The sequence below is a fragment of the Halichondria panicea genome, chromosome 2 (assembly GCF_963675165.1).
Source record: "Halichondria panicea chromosome 2, odHalPani1.1, whole genome shotgun sequence".
Taxonomy (NCBI): domain Eukaryota; kingdom Metazoa; phylum Porifera; class Demospongiae; order Suberitida; family Halichondriidae; genus Halichondria; species Halichondria panicea.
Genome location: NC_087378.1, coordinates 5420078 through 5436014, shown reverse-complemented (window position 1 = coordinate 5436014; position 15937 = coordinate 5420078). Strand labels below are relative to the sequence as shown.

The window sequence follows — 15937 nt, the reverse complement described above, 5'->3', positions numbered from 1 at the left end:
GAACTATACTCGATAAAATACATTCCATGCATTGACCTTAAATCACGAAATACACCAGGCACAAATCAGATCTTACCTCTTCTTTTTGCGGTTGGCGTTAGCCTGCAACAGGGGTGAATCAGTCACCTTACTGTCAAGGAGCTGTTCTCCTTTTCGTTTACTGCGGCCATCTCGTCTGCTCCGATCTTTTTTGTGTGGGGACTGGCGATAGCGTGATTGGTATTGTGCTGGGGTATCGCCTGTCTTGTCTTCCTTGCCCAAGAGTCGGCGAGTACGCCGTTTGTGATGCTGATCCATTGGGGATTCATTGATTTGTTCGGGATGCTCATGTAAACGTTTGGAAACCTCCGAAGATGCTAATTTTGTGTAATTCGTATCACTCTCAGAATCAGTGTCATCCCCAGAACCCGTTTCATCTCCATGTTCAGTGTTGGATTGTTGGGCATCCAAATGGGGAGGAGTGATTTCGTCTTGAGACTGACTGAGGGTGTTTGTTGGCATTGAAAGTGCAGCCTGCATACGGACGAAAATCAATAACATAATTATGTTATTAACAAAATAAGAAGCCCCATGCAGATGTACGGAATATCTAAAACCATAGAGTTGATGTAGTAGATTAGTTACTTGTAATGTGAACCCAACGATGTGAGGCATGGTCACTAATTGAACAAGGCGTATCTGACTTTTTTCGACAAGTATGCATAATTATACCGGATCAAATCAGTGGATTTCAGCAGAATTGAGCCTACAAGTACTTTCGCATCACTATAACTCACATTAGGAACGCCCTCTGGTTGAAAATGGGGGTAGTGTCTTTCTCTCGACAACGCACCACTTCCACCGACATCTTCTCCAGGCTACAAAAAATGCGACATTACTGCTGCTATACTATATACAGCAATCAGTTTGTTGAGGGTGCCATACACACTGCTATCATTTAGATTGGCCTGAATCCAATACATTTGACATTTGTCATTATACCCGAATAATGATGACACACTCCTACAGTAAGTATTCTAGACAAAGAATGTAACTCACCTTGAGAACTTCATCTGGTTGAGGATGGGAGGAGTGCCTTTCTTTCGACAACGCACCACTTCCATGGACCCCTTCTCCAGGCTACAAAAAGTATGACATTGCAGCTGCTACTATATACAGCAATCAGTTGTTTGAGATTGCCATACAAACTGCTATCATTTGGATTGAACTCAACCCAAGGGTTACACTTTACACTTATCATCAAACGAATAATGATGTTACACTCTTACAATCATAATACTAGACAAAGTATATAACTCACCTTGAGAACTTCATCTGGTTGAGAATGGGGAGAGTGTCTTTCTTTCGACAACGCACCACTTCCACTGGCACCTTCTCCAAGCTACAAAATTATAGTATAATTATACACTGCTACTATACACAACAATCAGTTTCTTGAGGCTGTCATATGTACATGTAAAATGCTATCATTCGGCACAAAGGCTCTTACTGATCCTATGGATTAGACTTTACACTTGTCATCAAACAAATAATGATGCCACGCTCTTATACAGTCATTATAGTATAAAACATAGATGAAGTATACAATTCACCTTGACAACTCCATCTGGTTGAGGATGGGAGGTGTAACCGTCTTTTGATGACGCACCACTTCCACTGACACCTTCTCCAGGCTACAAAAAATATAATATTACAGCTGCTATATACTAAATACAGCAATCAGTTTGTTGAGGGTGCTATACACACTGCTATTATTTGGATTAGACTGAACCTAATACAGTTTACATTTGTCATTATACCTGAATAATGATGTCACACTCCTACAGTAAGTATTTTATAGACGAAGTATATAACTCACCTTGAGAACTCCATCTGGTTGAGAATGGGGGGAGTGTCTTTCTTTCGACAACGCGCCACTTCCACTGGTACCTTCTCCAGGCTACAAAAAATATGATATTATTGCTGCTATATACTATAAAGAACAATCAGTTTTTTGAAGGTGTCATACACACTGCTATCATTTGGATTGGACTCAACCAATGGGTTACACTTTACACTTATCATCAAACAAAATTAATAATGATGTTACACTTCCTCAGTCATTATACTAGACAAGCATATAAATCACTTTGAGAACTCCATCTGGTTGAGAATGAGGGAAGTGTCTTTCTTTCGACAATGCGCCACTTCCACTGGCACCTTCTCCAAGCTACAAAATGATATATACTTGTACAAACTGCAATCATTTCGATCGACTGATTCCATATGGATTACACTTTACACTTATCATCAATCGAATAATAATGTCACACTCCTACAGTCAATACTAGACAAAGTATATAACTCACCTTGAGAACTTCATCTGGTTGAGAATGGGGGGAGTGTCTTTGTTTCGACAACGCACCACTTCCACTGGCACCTTCTCCAGGCTACAACAAATATGACATTAATGTTGCTACTACAATCAGTTTGTTGAGGGTGCTACACATACTGCTATCCTTTGGATTGGACTGAACTCATGGCTTAGATATAATACAATTTACACTTATTATCAAATAAATAATGATGTCACACTCCGACAGTGATTATACTAGACATAGTATATAACTCACCTTGAGACATCCATCTGGTTGAGAATGGGGGGAGCGTTTTTCTTTCGACAGTGCACCACTTCCACTGGCATCTTTTCCAGGCTACAAAATTATATATATATACGCTGCTAGTATACATAACAATCAGTTTCTTGAGGCTGCCATATGTACATGTAAAATGCTATCATTCGTCACAAAGGCTTGGATTAGACTTTACACTTGTTATCACACAAATAATGATGCCACGCTCCTATACAGTCATTACAGTATAAAACACTAGATGAAGTATACAATTTACCTTGAGAACTTCATCTGGTTGAGGATGGGGGGAGTGCCCGTCTTTCGACAATGCACTACTTCCACTGGCACCTTCTCCAGGCTACAAAAAATATGTCATTAATGTTGCTACTAAAATCAGTTTGTTGAGGGTGCCACACATACTGCTATCCTTTGGATTGGACTGAACTCATGGCTTAGATATAATACAATTTACACTTATTATCAAATAAATAATGATGTCACACTCCGACAGTGATTATACTAGACAAAGTATATAACTCACCTTGAGACCTCCATCTGGTTGAGAATGGGGGGAGCGTTTTTCTTTCGACAGTGCACCACTTCCACTGGCATCTTTTCCAGGCTACAAAATTATATATATACGCTGCTACTATACATAACAATCAGTTTTTTGAGGCTGCCATATGTACATGTAAAATGCTATCATTCGTCACAAAGGCTTGGATTAGACTTTACACTTGTTATCACACAAATAATGATGCCACGCTCCTATACAGTCATTATACTATAAAACACTAGATGAAGTATACAATTCACCTTGAGACCTCCATCTGGTTGAGAATGGGGGGAGCGTTTTTCTTTCGACAGTGCACCACTTCCACTGGCATCTTTTCCAGGCTACAAAATTATATATATACGCTGCTACTATACATAACAATCAGTTTCTTGAGGCTGCCATATGTACATGTAAAATGCTATCATTCGTCACAAAGGCTTGGATTAGACTTTACACTTGTTATCACACAAATAATGATGCCACGCTCCTATACAGTCATTACAGTATAAAACACTAGATGAAGTATACAATTCACCTTGAGAACTCCATCTGGTTGAGGGTGGGGGGAGTGCCCGTCTTTCGACAATGCACCACTTCCACCGACACCTTCTCCAGGCTACAAAAAATATGACATTAATGTTGCTACTAAAATCAGTTTGTTGAGGGTGCCACACATACTGTTATCCTATGGATTGGGCTGAACTCATGGCTTAGATATAAAATAATTTACACTTTTCATCAATCGAATAATAATGCATGTCACACTCTTACAGTCATATACTAGACTAGAAGCTGTTTGGCCGTGGCAATGTAAGCGTTGAGCAGTTAATCAGCTGGAATACACACACACACATACACACATACACAGTTAACTTTACTGCATTTCTCATGCGGCTACACATCGAGTGATAACAATGCTGAAACTTGTAAGAAACTGCTCAACTTGGCGCTCCCATGGTCACACAAACAAAAAAGTCAACTTTTACAAGAAGATTTACGGCTCACAATTATAAAAGCACTCACCCCGGTAGTGATGTTCTTGTTTCTCTCATCATGCAGTTGCTGAGCCCCTCCTCCTTCGCTCGTGTGTGTTACTGTGGGAACGTTAAATGGTGAAGCAGCGGGAGTGCTTGGGGGCAGGTCATTATCGTCAACAAGTTTGTTGCTGGTTCTGGAATCATTGGAAGGTTTAGGTTTCATTGCTTGTCGTTTGTTTTCACTGAGCAGACGATCTATGATTTTCGGAGATGTGTCATCTCCAGCAGCTTCACTTATTTCCTTTGGATCAAGTCCACGGGCTTTCAACTTGTCTTCTCTGCAACAAAAAACAAAAAACAGCTTCTGTCAATCCATAACAAGGGACAATAATTATTATACGATATACGGTAGGCACTATACTCGATAAAATACATTCTATGCATTGACCTTAAATCACGAAATACACCAGGTACAAATCAGATCTTACCTCTTCTTTCTGCGGTTGGGGTCAGCCTGCAGCAGGGGTGAATCAGTCACATTACTGTCGAGGAGCTGTTCTCCTTTCCGTTTACTGCGGCCATCTCGTCTGCTCCAATCTTTCTTGTGTGGGGACTGGCGATAGCGTGACTGGTATTGTGCTGGGGTATCGCCTGTCTTGTCTTCCTTGCCCAAGAGTCGGCGAGTACGTCGTTTGCGATGCTGATCCATTGGGGATTCATCTTGTAAACGTTTGGAATTCTCTGAAGATACTACTTTTGTGTAATCCGTATCACTCTCAGAATCAGTGTCATCCCCAGAACCCGTTTCATCTCCATGTTTAGTGTTGGATTGTGGGGCATTCAAATGGGGAGATGTGATTTTGTCTTGAGACTGACTGATGGCGTTTCTTGGCATTGAGAGTCCAGCCTGCATACGGACGAAAATGAATAACATAATTATGTTCTTCACAAGCCCCATGCAAATGTATGGAACATCTAGAACTATAAGTAGTTATAGAGTTGATTGGGGCGAGCGTAGCGAGCCCTATCTTAGTGACGACTGTAGACAATTTCTCTGTATGTATGTCACGGTATGTACGGCCTGATAGCCGGTTTTTACACACGCGGTCCTTACCAATTTCGTGTATTCCTCGTGTATTTTGCACAACTGGAGGCATAAGAAAAAGTTGCATAAAATGAATCCTGACAACGAAAGCAAACAAGAAAGACTTCGAATAAGGAGGGATCGACACAGACAAGCAAGAGCCCAAGAAACAGCTGAAGAGAAAGAAGTCAGGCTAGCCAAACGTAAACAACAAAGCCCTGTTCTTAAAACAGCTTTTCACAAACGTTTATGCTTGTATCAGCACCTACAGTACTTTCGTTCCCAATAAGTTCAAACAGGGTCTAACAACATGCATCAAAACACCTGTACTGCTAACACGCTCGCCCCATGACACCTTGTGTCACCCTAGTGTAGTACATTAGTTAGTTGTAATGCGAACCCAACGAGTGTAGTGGGTGAGACATGGCCACTAATTGAACGATGCGTATCCGACTTTTTTCGATATGTATATCATACCGGATAAAATCAGTGGACTTCAGCAGAATTGAGCCTACAAGTACTTTCGCATAATTATAACTCACATTAACAATTCCTTCGGGTTGAGAATGGGGGGACGCACCACTTCCACCGACACCTTCTCCAGGCTAAAAAACATATGTATATGACATTAATGCTGCTACTATTTACAGCACTCAGTTTGTTGAGGCTGCCATACAAACCGTTATAACTCACCGTGAGAACTCCATCTGGTTGAGAATGGGGGGAGTGTCTTTCTTTTGACAACGCACCACTTCCACTGGCACCTTCTCCAGGCTATACAAAACACAATATGACCTTAATGGAAACAGTAGTTAAACAAGGGAAGCTTAGATCTATGACGATAGAAGTTTAGTAATGTGCAATTTCTGTCAATATTATTACGAAAAAAGGCCTGAAATGTGTGAGGCTCTTAAATTTCATGAAATGGCCTCTAAAAGCATTTCGTTGAATCTACTTGAAATTGTGTCTTCTGTTACATTTGCTAACCCACGAAAATAGCGAAAATTAAGCCCCTCGATAATTTGGCGTTATACGCATACATATCTGCAAAGACTTTGAGGTCAGAATTCACAATAGCTGCTGTTTTTGGCCATATACACAGCTTTGCAGCTGTTTAAATGAAATTTGTGCACACAGATGATGCCATGAACCATTTTGAAGAGGCAACAGCCTTCACTGCATGTACTACAAAAATGTGGCTATATAGAAGCCTATAACAGCTGTTTGCCGTGGCAATGTAAGCGTTGAGCAGCTAATCAGCTGGAATACACACACACATACACAGTTAAGTTTCTGTATTCGTCATGAGGCTACACCTCGAGTCATAATAATGCTGAAACTTGTAAAACTTGGCGCTCCCACGGTCATACAAAAGTCAACTTTTACAGGGAGATTGACGGCTCTTCTGAACAATAATAAAGCACTCACCCTGGTAGTGATGTTCTTGTTTCTCTCATCATGCAGTTGCTGAGCCCCTCCTCCTTTGCTCGTGTGGGTTACTGTGGGAACGTTCAATGGTGAAGCAGCGGGAGTGCTTGGGGGCAGGTCATTATCGTCAACAAGTTTGTTGCTGGTTCTGGAATCATTGGAAGGTTTAGGTTTCATTACTTGTTGTTTGTTTTCACTGAGCAGATGAGCTATGATTTTCGGAGATGTGTCATCTCCAGCAGCTTCACTTATTTCCTTTGGATCAAGTCCACGGGCTTTCAACTTGTCTCCTCTGCAACAACAAACACAAAACAGCTTCTGTCAATCCATAACAAGGGACAATATACGATATACGGTAGGAACTATACTCGATAAAATACATTCTATGCATTGACCTTAAATCACGAAATACACCAGGCACAAATCAGTTCTTACCTCTTCTTTCTGCGGTTGGGGTCAGCCTGCAACAGAGGTGAATCAGTCACATTACTGTCGAGGAGCTGTTCTCCTTTCCGTTTACTGCGGCCATCTCGTCTGCTCCGATCTTTCTTGTGTGGGGACTGGCGATAGCGTGACTGATATTGTGCTGGGGTATCGCCTGTCTTGTCTTCCTTGCCCAAGAGTCGGCGAGTACGCCGTTTGTGATGCTGATCCATTGGGGCTTCATTGATTTGTTCGGGATGCTCATGTAAACGTTTGGAAACCTCCGAAGATGCTACTTTTGTGTAATCCGTATCACTCTCAGAATCAGTGTCTTCCCCAGAACCCGTTTCATCTCCATGTTCAGTGTTGGATTGTTGGGCATCCAAATGGGGAGGAGTGATTTCGTCTTGAGACTGACTGAGGGTGTTTATTGGCATTGAAAGTCCAGCCTGCATACGGACGAAAATCAATAACATAATTATGTTATTAACAAAATAAAAAGCGCCATGCAGATGTATGGAATATCTAAAACCATAGTTGATGTATTAGATTAGTTACTTGTAATGTGAACCCAACAATGTGAGGCATGGTCACTAATTGAACGAGGCGTATCTGACTTTTTTCGACAAGTATACATAATTATACCAGATCAAATCAGTGGATTTCAGCAGAATTAAGCCTACAAGTACTTTCGCATAACTATAACTTACATTAAGAACGCCCTCTGGTTGAAAATAGGGGTAGTGTCTTTCTCTCGACAACGCACCACTTCCACCGACATCTTCTCCAGGCTACAAAAAGTGCGACATTACTGCTGCTATACTATATACAGCAATCAGTTTGTTGACACTTCTATCATTTAGATTGGACTGAATCCAATAGATTTTACATTTGTCATTATACCCGAATAATGATGACACACTCCTACAGTAAGTATTCTAGACAAAGTATATAGCTCACCTTGAGAACTCCATCTGGTTGAGAATGGGGGAAGTGTCTTTCTTTCGACAACGTGCCACTTCCACTGGCACCTTCTCCAAGCTACAAAATGATATGTACATTTGGATCGACTGAACCCATATGGGTTACACTTTACACTTATCATCAATCGAATAATGATGTCACACTCCTACAGTCAATACTAGACAAAGTATATAACTCGCCTTGAGAACTTCATCTGGTTGAGAATGGGGAGAGTGTCTTTCTTTCGACAACGCACCACTTCCACTGGCACCTTCTCCAGGCTACAAAATTATATATAATTATACACTGCTACTATACACAACAATCAGTTTCTTGAGGCTGTCATATGTACATGTAAAATGCTATCATTCGGCACAAAGGCTCTTACTGATCCTATGGATTAGACTTTACACTTGTCATCAAACAAATAATGATGCCACGCTCTAGTCATTACAGTATAAAACATAGATGGATTAGACTTTACACTTGTCATCAAACAAATAATGATGCCACGCTCTAGTCATTACAGTATAAAACATAGATGGATTCACCTTGACAACTCCATCTGGTTGAGGATGGGAGGTGTAACCGTCTTTCGACGACGCACCACTTCCACCGACACCTTCTCCAGGCTACAAAAAATATAACATTACAGCTGCTATTTACGAAATACAGCAATCAGTTTGTTGAGGGTGCCATACACACTGCTATTATTTGGATTGGACTGAACCTAATACAGTTTACATTTGTCATTATACCTAAATAATGATGTCACACTCCTACAGTAAGTATTCTATAGACGAAGTATATAACTCACCTTGAGAACTCCATCTGGTTGAGAATGGGGGGAGTGTCTTTCTTTCGACAACGCACCACTTCCATTGGCACCTTCTCCAAGCTACAAAATTATATGTACTTGTACAAACTGCTATCATTTGGATCGACTGAACCCATATGGGTTACACTTTACACTTATCATCAATCGAATAATGATGTCACACTCCTACAGTCAATACACTAGACAAAGTATGTAACTCACCTTGAGAATTTCATCTGGTTGAGGATGGGAGGAGTGCCTTTCTTTCGACAACGCACCACTTCCACGGACCCCTTCTCCAGGCTACAAAAAATATGACATTACTCCAGCTATTATATACAGCAATCAGTTTATTGAGATTGCCATACAAACTGCTATCATTTGGATTGAACTCAACCCAAGGGTTACACTTTATACACTTATTCAAACGAATAATGATGTCACACTCTTACAATCATAATAGTATAAAACATAGATGAAGTATACAATTCACCTTGACAACTCCATCTGGTTGAGAATGGGGAGAGTGTCTTTCTTTCGACAACGCGCCACTTCCACTGGCACCTTGTCCAGGCTACAAAAAATATGACATTATTGCTGCTATATACTATAAAGAACAATCAGTTTTTTGAAGGTGTCATACACACTGCTATCATTTGGATTGGACTCAACCAATGGGTTACACTTTACACTTATCATCAATCGAATAATAATGTCAGACTCCTACAGTCAATACTAGACAAAGTATATAACTCACCTTGAGTACTTCATCTGGTTGAGAATGGGGGGAATGTCTTTGTTTCGACAACGCACCACTTCCACTGGCACCTTCTCCAGGCTACAAAAATATGACATTAATGTTGCTACTAAAATCAGTTTGTTGAGGGTGCCACACATACTGCTATCCTTTGGATTGGACTGAACTCATGGCTTAGATATAAAATAATTTACACTTTTCATCAATCGAATAATGATGTCACACTCTGACAGTCATTATACTAGACAAAGTATATAACTCACCTTGAGAACTTCATCTGGTTGAGAATGGGGGGAATGTCTTTGTTTCGACGACGCACCACTTCCACTGGCACCTTCTCCAGGCTACAAAAAATATGACATTAATGTTGCTACTACAATCAGTTTGTTGAGGGTGCCACACATACTGCTATCCTTTGGATTGGACTGAACTCATGGCTTAGATATAATACAATTTACACTTATTATCAAATAAATAATGATGTCACACTCCGACAGTGATTATACTAGACAAAGTATATAACTCACCTTGAGACCTCCATTTGGTTGAGAATGGGGGGAGCGTTTTTCTTTCGACAGTGCACCACTTCCACTGGCATCTTTTCCAGGCTACAAAATTATATATATACGCTGCTACTATACATAACAATCAGTTTCTTGAGGCTGCCATATGTACATGTAAAATGCTATCATTCGTCACAAAGGCTTGGATTAGACTTTACACTTGTTATCACACAAATAATGATGCCACGCTCCTATACAGTCATTACAGTATAAAACACTAGATGAAGTATACAATTCACCTTGAGAACTTCATCTGGTTGAGGGTGGGGGGAGTGCCCGTCTTTCGACAATGCACCACTTCCACCGACACCTTCTCCAGGCTACAAAAAATATAACATTACTGTTGCTACTACAATCAGTTTGTTGAGGGTGCCACACATACTGTTATCCTATGGATTGGGCTGAACTCATGGCTTAGATATAAAATAATTTACACTTTTCATCAATCGAATAATAATGCATGTCACACTCTTACAGTCATATACTAGACTAGAAGCTGTTTGGCCGTGGCAATGTAAGCGTTGAGCAGTTAATCAGCTGGAATACACACACACACATACACACATACACAGTTAACTTTACTGCATTTCTCATGCGGCTACACATCGAGTGATAACAATGCTGAAACTTGTAAGAAACTGCTCAACTTGGCGCTCCCATGGTCACACAAACAAAAAAGTCAACTTTTACAAGAAGATTTACGGCTCACAATTATAAAAGCACTCACCCCGGTAGTGATGTTCTTGTTTCTCTCATCATGCAGTTGCTGAGCCCCTCCTCCTTCGCTCGTGTGTGTTATTGTGGGAACGTTAAATGGTGAAGCAGCGGGAGTGCTTGGGGGCAGGTCATTATCGTCAACAAGTTTGTTGCTGGTTCTGGAATCATTGGAAGGTTTAGGTTTCATTGCTTGTCGTTTGTTTTCACTGAGCAGACGATCTATGATTTTCGGAGATGTGTCATCTCCAGCAGCTTCACTTATTTCCTTTGGATCAAGTCCACGGGCTTTCAACTTGTCTTCTCTGCAACAAAAAACAAAAAACAGCTTCTGTCAATCCATAACAAGGGACAATAATTATTATACGATATACGGTAGGCACTATACTCGATAAAATACATTCTATGCATTGACCTTAAATCACGAAATACACCAGGTACAAATCAGATCTTACCTCTTCTTTCTGCGGTTGGGGTCAGCCTGCAGCAGGGGTGAATCAGTCACATTACTGTCGAGGAGCTGTTCTCCTTTCCGTTTACTGCGGCCATCTCGTCTGCTCCAATCTTTCTTGTGTGGGGACTGGCGATAGCGTGACTGGTATTGTGCTGGGGTATCGCCTGTCTTGTCTTCCTTGCCCAAGAGTCGGCGAGTACGTCGTTTGCGATGCTGATCCATTGGGGATTCATCTTGTAAACGTTTGGAATTCTCTGAAGATACTACTTTTGTGTAATCCGTATCACTCTCAGAATCAGTGTCATCCCCAGAACCCGTTTCATCTCCATGTTTAGTGTTGGATTGTGGGGCATTCAAATGGGGAGATGTGATTTTGTCTTGAGACTGACTGATGGCGTTTCTTGGCATTGAGAGTCCAGCCTGCATACGGACGAAAATGAATAACATAATTTTGTTCTTCACAAGCCCCATGCAAATGTATGGAACATCTAGAACTATAAGTAGTTATAGAGTTGATTGGGGCGAGCGTAGCGAGCCCTATCTTAGTGACGACTGTAGACAATTTCTCTGTATGTATGTCACGGTATGTACGGCCTGATAGCCGGTTTTTACACACGCGGTCCTTACCAATTTCGTGTATTCCTCGTGTATTTTGCACAACTGGAGGCATAAGAAAAAGTTGCATAAAATGAATCCTGACAACGAAAGCAAACAAGAAAGACTTCGAATAAGGAGGGATCGACACAGACAAGCAAGAGCCCAAGAAACAGCTGAAGAGAAAGAAGTCAGGCTAGCCAAACGTAAACAACAAAGCCCTGTTCTTAAAACAGCTTTTCACAAACGTTTATGCTTGTATCATCACCTACAGTACTTTCGTTCCCAATAAGTTCAAACAGGGTCTAACAACATGCATCAAAACACCTGTACTGCTAACACGCTCGCCCCATGACACCTTGTGTCACCCTAGTGTAGTACATTAGTTAGTTGTAATGCGAACCCAACGAGTGTAGTGGGTGAGACATGGCCACTAATTGAACGATGCGTATCCGACTTTTTTCGATATGTATATCATACCGGATAAAATCAGTGGACTTCAGCAGAATTGAGCCTACAAGTACTTTCGCATAATTATAACTCACATTAACAATTCCTTCGGGTTGAGAATGGGGGGACGCACCACTTCCACCGACACCTTCTCCAGGCTAAAAAACATATGTATATGACATTAATGCTGCTACTATTTACAGCACTCAGTTTGTTGAGGCTGCCATACAAACCGTTATAACTCACCGTGAGAACTCCATCTGGTTGAGAAAGGGGGGAGTGTCTTTCTTTTGACAACGCACCACTTCCACTGGCACCTTCTCCAGGCTATACAAAACACAATATGACCTTAATGGAAACAGTAGTTAAACAAGGGAAGCTTAGATCTATGACGATAGAAGTTTAGTAATGTGCAATTTCTGTCAATATTATTACGAAAAAAGGCCTGAAATGTGTGAGGCTCTTAAATTTCATGAAATGGCCTCTAAAAGCATTTCGTTGAATCTACTTGAAATTGTGTCTTCTGTTACATTTGCTAACCCACGAAAATAGCCAAAGTTAAGCCCCTCGATAATTTGGCATTATACGCATACATATCTGCAAAGACTTCGAGGTCAGAATTCACAATAGCTGCTGTTTTTGGCCATATACACAGCTTTGCAGCTGTTTAAATGAAATTTGTGCACACAGATGATGCCATGAACCATTTTGAAGAGGCAACAGCCTTCACTGCATGTACTACAAAAATGTGGCTATATAGAAGCCTATAACAGCTGTTTGCCGTGGCAATGTAAGCGTTGAGCAGCTAATCAGCTGGAATACACACACACATACACAGTTAAGTTTCTGTATTCGTCATGAGGCTACACCTCGAGTCATAATAATGCTGAAACTTGTAAAACTTGGCGCTCCCACGGTCATACAAAAGTTAACTTTTACAGGGAGATTGACGGCTCTTCTGAACAATAATAAACCACTCACCCTGGTAGTGATGTTCTTGTTTCTCTCATCATGCAGTTGGTGAGCCCCTCCTCCTTTGCTCGTGTGGGTTACTGTGGGAACGTTCAATGGTGAAGCAGTGGGAGTGCTTGGGGGCAGGTCATTATCGTCAACAAGTTTGTTGCTGGTTCTGGAATCATTGGAAGGTTTAGGTTTCATTACTTGTTGTTTGTTTTCACTGAGCAGATGAGCTATGATTTTCGGAGATGTGTCATTTCCAGCAGCTTCACTTATTTCCTTTGGATCAAGTCCACGGGCTTTCAACTTGTCTCCTCTGCAACAAGAAACACAAAACAGCTTCTGTCAATCCATAACAAAGGACAATATACGATATACGGTAGGAACTATACTCGATAAAATACATTCTATGCATTGACCTTAAATCACGAAATACACCAGGTACAAATCAGTTCTTACCTCTTCTTTCTGCGGTTGGGGTCAGCCTGCAACAGAGGTGAATCAGTCACATTACTGTCGAGGAGCTGTTCTCCTTTCCGTTTACTGCGGCCATCTCGTCTGCTCCGATCTTTCTTGTGTGGGGACTGGCGATAGCGTGACTGATATTGTGCTGGGGTATCGCCTGTCTTGTCTTCCTTGCCCAAGAGTCGGCGAGTACGCCGTTTGTGATGCTGATCCATTGGGGCTTCATTGATTTGTTCGGGATGCTCATGTAAACGTTTGGAAACCTCCGAAGATGCTACTTTTGTGTAATCCGTATCACTCTCAGAATCAGTGTCTTCCCCAGAACCTGTTTCATCTCCATGTTCAGTGTTGGATTGTTGGGCATCCAAATGGGGAGGAGTGATTTCGTCTTGAGACTGACTGAGGGTGTTTGTTGGCATTGAAAGTCCAGCCTACATACGGACGAAAATCAATAACATAATTATGTTATTAACAAAATAAAAAGCGCCATGCAGATGTATGGAATATCTAAAACCATAGTTGATGTATTAGATTAGTTACTTGCAATGTGAACCCAACAATGTGAGGCATGGTCACTAATTGAACGAGGCGTATCTGACTTTTTTCGACAAGTATACATAATTATACCAGATCAAATCAGTGGATTTCAGCAGAATTAAGCCTACAAGTACTTTCGCATAACTATAACTTACATTAAGAACGCCCTCTGGTTGAAAATGGGGGTAGTGTCTTTCTCTCGACAACGCACCACTTCCACCGACATCTTCTCCAGGCTACAAAAAGTGCGACATTACTGCTGCTATACTATATACAGCAATCAGTTTGTTGACACTTCTATCATTTAGATTGGACTGAATCCAATACATTTTACATTTGTCATTATACCCGAATAATGATGACACACTCCTACAGTAAGTATTCTAGACAAAGTATATAGCTCACTTTGATAACTCCATCTGGTTGAGAATGAGGGAAATGTCTTTCTTTCGACAATGCGCCACTTCCACTGGCACCTTCTCCAAGCTACAAAATGATATGTACTTGTACAAACTGCTATCATTTGGATCGACTGAACCCATATGGGTTACACTTTACACTATCATCAATCGAATAATGATGTCACACTCCTACAGTCAATACTAGACAAAGTATATAACTCACCTTCAGAACTTCATCTGGTTGAGAATGGGGAGAGTGTCTTTCTTTCGACAACGCACCACTTCCACTGGCACCTTCTCCAGGCTACAAAATTATATATAATTATACACTGCTACTATACACAACAATCAGTTTCTTGAGGCTGTCATATGTACATGTAAAATGCTATCATTCGGCACAAAGGCTCTTACTGTTCCTATGGATTAGACTTTACACTTGTCATCAAACAAATAATGATGCCACGCTCCTATACAGTCATTACAGTATAAAACATATATGGAGTATACAATTCACCTTGACAACTCCATCTGGTTGAGGATGGAAGGTGTAACCGTCTTTCGACGACGCAACACTTCCACCGACACCTTCTCCAGGCTACAAAAAATGTAATATTACAGCTGCTATATTATACTAAATACAGCAATCAGTTTGTTGAGGGTGCCATACACACTGCTATTATTTGGATTGGACTGAACCTAATACAGTTTACACTTGTCATTATACCTGAATAATGATGTCACACTCCTACAGTAAGTATTCTATGGACGAAGTATATAACTCACCTTGAGAACTCCATCTTGTTGAGAATGGGGGGAGTGTCTTTCTTTCGACAACACGCCACTTCCACTGGCACCTTCTCCAAGCTACAAAGTTATATGTACTTGTACAAACTGCTATCATTTCGATCGACTGAACCCATATGGGTTACACTTTACACTTATCATCAATCAAATAATGATGTCACACTCCTACAGTCAATACTAGACAAAGTATATAACTCACCTTGAGAACTTCATCTGGTTGAGAATTGGGGGAGTGTTTTTCTTTCGACAACGCACCACTTCCACCGACACCTTCTCCAGGCTACAAAAAATATAACATTACTGCTGCAATCAGTTTTTTTGAGGCTGCTATATACCACCTGCTATCATTTGGATTGGACTCAACCAATATGGGTTACACTT

At 40.9% G+C, this 15937-nt stretch overlaps 1 protein-coding gene across 1 annotated transcript in view; it reads right to left on the bottom strand.

Annotated features, from left to right (window-relative positions):
- The window catches only part of LOC135331225 (uncharacterized), a 55424-nt gene extending 39584 nt beyond the window's left edge, over positions 1-15840 (bottom strand). The window contains exons 1-41 of the mRNA XM_064526308.1: positions 15756-15840; positions 15536-15616; positions 15267-15347; positions 14976-15056; positions 14757-14837; positions 14507-14587; positions 13809-14245; positions 13374-13665; positions 12639-12719; positions 12488-12550; positions 11350-11768; positions 10908-11199; positions 10420-10500; positions 10145-10225; positions 9881-9961; positions 9618-9698; positions 9354-9434; positions 9083-9163; positions 8861-8941; positions 8595-8675; positions 8041-8121; positions 7791-7871; positions 7093-7529; positions 6658-6949; positions 5923-6003; positions 5772-5834; positions 4634-5052; positions 4192-4483; positions 3704-3784; positions 3429-3509; positions 3154-3234; positions 2890-2970; positions 2613-2693; positions 2349-2429; positions 2129-2209; positions 1859-1939; positions 1593-1673; positions 1301-1381; positions 1039-1119; positions 777-857; positions 77-513 (exon numbers count right to left, since the gene is read on the bottom strand). Of these exons, the coding sequence (XP_064382378.1) occupies positions 77-513; positions 777-857; positions 1039-1119; positions 1301-1381; positions 1593-1673; positions 1859-1939; positions 2129-2209; positions 2349-2429; positions 2613-2693; positions 2890-2970; positions 3154-3234; positions 3429-3509; positions 3704-3784; positions 4192-4483; positions 4634-5052; positions 5772-5834; positions 5923-6003; positions 6658-6949; positions 7093-7529; positions 7791-7871; positions 8041-8121; positions 8595-8675; positions 8861-8941; positions 9083-9163; positions 9354-9434; positions 9618-9698; positions 9881-9961; positions 10145-10225; positions 10420-10500; positions 10908-11199; positions 11350-11768; positions 12488-12550; positions 12639-12719; positions 13374-13665; positions 13809-14233 (5375 nt within the window). The 5' untranslated portion in view covers positions 14234-14245; positions 14507-14587; positions 14757-14837; ... (2 more) ...; positions 15536-15616; positions 15756-15840. The remainder of the gene's footprint in view (positions 1-76; positions 514-776; positions 858-1038; positions 1120-1300; positions 1382-1592; positions 1674-1858; positions 1940-2128; positions 2210-2348; positions 2430-2612; positions 2694-2889; positions 2971-3153; positions 3235-3428; positions 3510-3703; positions 3785-4191; positions 4484-4633; positions 5053-5771; positions 5835-5922; positions 6004-6657; positions 6950-7092; positions 7530-7790; positions 7872-8040; positions 8122-8594; positions 8676-8860; positions 8942-9082; positions 9164-9353; positions 9435-9617; positions 9699-9880; positions 9962-10144; positions 10226-10419; positions 10501-10907; positions 11200-11349; positions 11769-12487; positions 12551-12638; positions 12720-13373; positions 13666-13808; positions 14246-14506; positions 14588-14756; positions 14838-14975; positions 15057-15266; positions 15348-15535; positions 15617-15755) is intronic.
- Between the last annotated feature and the right edge of the window lie 97 nt (positions 15841-15937).